The 6,000-nt window shown below is 41.1% G+C and overlaps 1 protein-coding gene across 2 annotated transcripts in view; it reads right to left on the bottom strand.

Annotated features, from left to right (window-relative positions):
• Positions 1 to 204: 204 nt before the first annotated feature.
• The window catches only part of ephb2a (eph receptor B2a), a gene marked incomplete at its 5' end in the record, with an annotated part of 69,286 nt that continues 63,490 nt past the window's right edge, over positions 205 to 6,000 (bottom strand). For both annotated transcript variants that reach the window (XM_083769519.1, XM_083769518.1), the window contains 3 exons: positions 205 to 333; positions 2,891 to 3,046; positions 4,529 to 4,722. In XM_083769519.1, coding sequence (XP_083625645.1) covers positions 225 to 333; positions 2,891 to 3,046; positions 4,529 to 4,722 — 459 coding nt within the window. In that variant the 3' untranslated portion in view covers positions 205 to 224. The remainder of the gene's footprint in view (positions 334 to 2,890; positions 3,047 to 4,528; positions 4,723 to 6,000) is intronic.

The raw sequence follows: 6,000 nt of genomic DNA, 5'->3' as shown, positions 1-6,000 counted from the left end.
GGTGATTTGAAGCGCTGAGCTTTAGGGTGAAGTATGACTGCGATGTTAAGACCCAGGACACAATAAAGGAATGTGCACTGCTGGCTGTGTTGGGTGAGCGGTGGGTTAGTTCATAGTCTCTCAAGAGAATCCTGAAATTTTGTGGGATCCAAGGAGCTAGGTTCCCAGTGGAAGGATGCAGAAGGAGTGGGAAGACAACAACGTGCCAGTCTAGGTCTGCACGGTCAGACCTCCACTGAGGTAATCTGGTTCATCTGGGCCCTCATACACTGAATGCTGTTGAGGATCTTCTTCTGGTGGCCTGCCAGCGTAACACCCACTCGAAGGATATCCCTGTGTAAAGAGACCAGTCAGCCAGTGACACCTTAACAGTTTTTTATTTATTTTCATGCTTCATTCGACTAGTAAACTAGGCAACTAGTCAACTAGCAAAAATCACTAGAAGTGAAACCCTAGTGTAGAGAAATAAGGAAGCCAAAGGCAGAGAGAGAGAGGAGAGACATGCGAGACAAGACTGGGAGTCGGATTTTAACTTGCAACTGGCTGAACCACCAGGCACCCCAACCTTTTAAACTGAGGCAGAAGACTGATGCTTATCACCTTTTAACCAACCTGCCCAGAGCTCTGTAGAACAAAATGCTATGCTAATGAGAAGCATAGGCACTCATTTAATTAAGTGTGGAATACTTTTGGGCACTCTCAGGAGTAAAAAGCACCTGACAGACAGACAAACTCATTAAATACTACTAGAACACATGAGAATAGCTATTGTATGCAATTAGGCAATTAACAGTTGCCTAAGCTAAGGCTTTTCCTCCGTTTTACTGCTGAATGCCCGGATCGTCATTGTTCTTTCTCATGTTTGATTCCGTTTGATCCGTGAGCACCATTGATATACTTTTAAAGGGATATTTCACTTTAAAATAACGTGGTAATTGATCGTCTACTCTGGCTTTTGTGAGCCCCCCCGGACAGTTTTTATGTTGCTTGATTCTGTATTTAGATATTTGATATTAATTTTATAAGACACGTCACCTTCCTACTCCTTCAACCTTCAAACCCCATTTTAACCATGATAGATTCATGGAAAAGCCTTGGTGACTCATACTGCGAGGGTGGTCACTTTTTTCCCCATTCAGTCACCAGAACCGAGGTCGGGTGTTTTCGATGAATCTATCATGGTTAAAATGGAGTTTGATGTTACACTGGGTTTGTATAGGAAGGGGGCGTGTCTGATAAAATATCTAAATAGTACTGAATCTGTCTGGGCTTGAGTAGACGATAAAATGACCCTTTAACTATTGTTACCATTTTATCTCCTGTGAGCGGTGAGTGGTTGTTCTGTTATTTTCTATAAAATACTTTTGATGGATTATACAATGATCCTATGTACTATGAACCTGGTTCTATATGCATAGGTTTATGCTGCTGTTAGCTAGCTACCTGGGTTAAAATCTGCTTGATTGTAAAGTTACAATTTTAACTTACATACATAGCATTATAATTCTTTGTGACATGACAATAACTGATCAGCTGTGGGTAAAGATTATGCAAGAAGTAAATTAGTGTTATGTACTTCTGAAAAGATTTTCAGAAGAGCTACAAGCACATTGCAATGTGACGTGTTGTTGAGGGCTTGTAGTTCAGATGTTTTCTAAATAATTTGGAAAAACTTTGGAAATATTTGAAGATTTATTAAATGTTTTTTTGAGGGGTGCTAACTCCTCCTATATTCAGCTATTCAGTTTTGCCTTACACAAACATTAAATTCCCATTGACAATGAATGGAGGATGTACGTTGACAAGAGCGCCCCTCACTTCACACAGGGGATTTTTTATGTTTCAATTAAGTCTTCTAGTACTAAGACCAGCAAAAGATGTTAAAGGTGAAATAGAAACATTCAGCCACTAGATGTCGCAGTGCAACCACACAATCTGCATCATAACCCCAGTGTTGCCCAAAGCACATAACAGGCCCCCTCATGTGGTTACCAGTTCACTGCACAACCATATTTTATTTAGTGGCTGAGTGGAGTGAGACCAGTCACACAGAGTCATGCAAGTGATAAAACATTTATGTAGAGTAATGAATTCATTTTACCATCAAATGCAGCAATTTCCCCCACTCGACACAGAGATACAGCACGGTACCAACAATGTTAAACTATCGGTTCACTTCTCTTCTTGAGAAATGTACATATCCTGTGGGTGGCCAGTTACCAGTTGGTACTATAGGCTATTGCATGAAGCCCAAATCACAATTCATTCTCTTCCCAAAGGACTGCCCGTAATAGCTCGACAACAGTAGTAATTCATTTGGCACACTCAGGGGACCAGCAGCGTTTGAAACCCGGGTAGGGCATAATAAAAGTTTAATTCACAATCATAAATACTTTTTATGATGAAACAATGCTTTCATTCTGCGGCATTCTAAAAGAGCTGTGGATGTATTATTATCCCTCATTCATTAACCACTCCTATAATAGAAAATGCACTGTTTGCCTGAAGGGTGCTTTTATGTAGGTTATTTTTTGTGCGTTTGTTATTCAATCATAAACCATGGTTATGGGAGTGAAGTAGATTGAAGCTTGACTTTCTAGACGGAGATTGTTATTCATAAACCATGGTTATGGGAGTGAAGTAGACTTTCTAGACGGAGACAGCACAACTCTGAAGTGGCTCAAACTTACATTATGAAAGTGTACACTCTCTGCACATTCTGTTCCCATCATGAGAACAGAACACTATTCTAAGTAAGGTAAGTGCTTCATAATGGGGATCAGACACAGTACAATCTCTGCCCGAGACAATTACATCGACTAAATTAAGAGATATATATACTTTTTTAATCTGTTGGGTTGAATCCATGAAAGTTAAAATCAGGACTTACTCTGTGGTCATTTGGGACACCACATCGAAGCTGGCGAAGCCTTCATTGGCAAAGTTCTCCTTATACTGACCCATCTTGATGGCTTCCAGCCAATCGTCCACTGTGCTAAAGGACGAGAAGTCTGGAGTAGTGCGGTCTAGCAGAGGTAAGTGAACACTGCAGAAACAGAACAATGAATGAATGAAGTCTGGAGTAGTGCGGTCTAGCAGAGGTAAGTGGACACTGCAGAAACAGAACAATGATATCAATAGTCTGGAGTAGTGCGGTCTAGCAGAGGTAAGTGGACACTACAGAAACAGAACAATGATATCAATAGTCTGGAGTAGTGCGGTCTAGCAGAGGTAAGTGGACACTGCAGAAACAGAACAATGATATCAATAGTCTGGAGTAGTGCGGTCTAGCAGAGGTAAGTGGACACTGCAGAAACAGAACAATGATATCAATAGTCTGGAGTAGTGCGGTCTAGCAGAGGTAAGTGGACACTGCAGAAACAGAACAATGATATCAATAGTCTGGAGTAGTGCGGTCTAGCAGAGGTAAGTGGACACTGCAGAAACAGAACAATGATATCAATAGTCTGGAGTAGTGCGGTCTAGCAGAGGTAAGTGGACACTGCAGAAACAGAACAATGAATGAAGTCTGGAGTAGTGCGGTCTAGCAGAGGTAAGTGGACACTGCAGAAACAGAACAATGATATCAATAGTCTGGAGTAGTGCGGTCTAGCAGAGGTAAGTGAACACTGCAGAAACAGAACAATGATATCAATAGTGCTTCACAGTGTTGATTTTGGCAGCAAAGTTTGATTCTCGTTTAGTCATAGTCTTTGGAATAAAGCTTAATTTAGTTTTTGGTCATATTTTAGTCATCTGAAATGCTTTAGTGTTACAGTAGTCTAGTTTTAGTCGACTAAATATACTGGTGATTTAGTCGACTAAAATGTATTTTGGCGGGCCTTGATGCCGTCGTAATGACTGATTTTACGCTTGCTGAAAATCTACAAGCTCACAACGCGTCGCAGCGTGCAACCAAGTGTAAAATGACTTGTGTCTTTTACTCATACTGGATCTCTTGTCCACTAGTTCCTTCGTAACATTTTTGTCTAGTTTTTATTTGGGGACGAAATTGTCAATATATTTAGTCTTAGTTTCAGTCATCATAGCTTAGTTTTCATTTAGTTTTCGTCAGTGACAAATGGTATAGTCGACGATTTTGTCAAATTATTAGTCGACGAAATCAACACTGGTGGTGCTTCATGACCTACAAAATAAATGCAGGTCCAAGAAGGCACCAGTGAGTAAGAAGAGGGCCATAACTTGAAGAGAGTGGCGTCGTGGCCTTGAGGGTGTTGGGGTTGGGTTAGGGTTAGAGAGGGTTAGGGTTAGAAGGCCATACCTTGAAGAGAGTGGCGTCATGGCCTTGAGGGTGTTGTGTTAGGGTTAGGGTGCAATACCTTGAAGAGAGTGGCATCATGGCATTGAGGGTGTTGTGGTTGGGTTAGGATTAGGGTTAGGGTTAGAAGGCCATACCTTGAAGAGAGTGGCGTCATGGCCTTGAGGGTGTTGGGGTTGGGTTAGGGTTAGGGTTAGAAGGCCATACCTTGGGTTAGGGTTAGAGAGGGTTAGGGTTAGAAGGCCATACCTTGAAGAGAGTGGCGTCATGGCCTTGAGGGTGTTGGGGTTGCGGATCATCTTGTCCAGAGTGCTCACTATCTGGCCTAACTTGGGCCGGTTGTTTCGATCCTTCTGCCAGCAGTCCAGCATCAACTGATGCAATGCACTAGGGCAGTCCATAGGGGGCGGTAACCTGTAGTCCTGCTCTATGGCATTTATCACCTAAAACAGCACAAAATAAGTTATTTTTTAAATATTTTTTAAAGAGCGACTATTATTATTCTACGTTAGTGTTTTTATGTCAAGGACCCCTAAACTAATATGTATTTGGCTGCAGTCCCCTATCTGAAAATATTTTGTGCCAGGCACGATTATACAAGATTTGTGTTGTTAAAATGTTTCAAAAATATGTTAAAAAAATAAAATGAAGATATTTTAAAGTGCTTTTGAAAATAGCTAATCTACAAGCTCATAACAAGTTCCGATGTGACACATTGTGAGCTTGTAAATCGGCTATTTTCATATAACCGAATATAAATGGTCAAAGTGATTTTTAAATTAGTTACATTTACAGATTTCACTGGGGACCCCCCTGAACCCCCTCATGGTACGTGGGCCCCAGATTACTGCAATGCACTTTATACAGGCTTGCCTATAAGAAAACCACGGACGGTCTACAACTCATTCAAAATGCAGCAGCCAGAATCTTAACTATAACACCAGGAAAAGGGACCACATTATTCCGGTACTTGCATTCCTGCTCTGGATCCCTGTGAAATTTAGGATCTAATTTAAAGTTCTACTTGCTTTTAAAGTCAAGAAGGGTCTGGCACCTTCCTATCTGTCAGATTGCCTGCATGATTATGTCCCAGCTCGCCTCCTTACTAAACGGCTGATCGAAATCCCAACAAATGGCAAGAGACACAGCAAAGCTGCCTTTGCCAGCTACGTACCAATTAAGGATTTGGAACTCTCTCCCCCTACATACTGTATATCAGACTGGCAACCTCGGTCGATGGCTTCAAACGGCAGCTAAAAACCCATTTTTAAGACCTTGTTTTAACTGATCGTATTTTAACTTTATTTTAATTATTTTTAAAGGTAGTGTAGACAAGTTTCCAGTGTTTGTACACAGAAGTACACAACTGCTGCAACAACTGAACATTTGTTCAAAGATTGTTGGACAACAACTTCAGAAACTTTATACATCCACGTATGATAACAGCATCCTAAGGTTAGCAAGGAATATCACCTCTAATACTAAGCATGTGATGTATGGAGAATATAGGTTGCTACCTTCAGGAAGGAGATATGGTGTACCAGCATACAATAAGGTCAGACTAAAGAGGTCCTTTGTCCACCAGTCGACCTTGAGGCTCAATCAGGAGATGTAGTTGCCACAGGATAATCTAAGCGGTGGCTATTGCTCATGTCTTTATGTATGTAAATTGTCTTGTTCTTTGTGTTTTGTATATGTGTTCTGCATACTTGGCTGCTGTG

The sequence above is a fragment of the Protomyctophum parallelum genome (assembly GCF_964188405.1).
Source record: "Protomyctophum parallelum genome assembly, chromosome: 7".
In the NCBI taxonomy this organism is placed as follows: Eukaryota; Metazoa; Chordata; class Actinopteri; order Myctophiformes; family Myctophidae; genus Protomyctophum; species Protomyctophum parallelum.
This window is presented reverse-complemented; position numbering and strand designations above follow the sequence as displayed.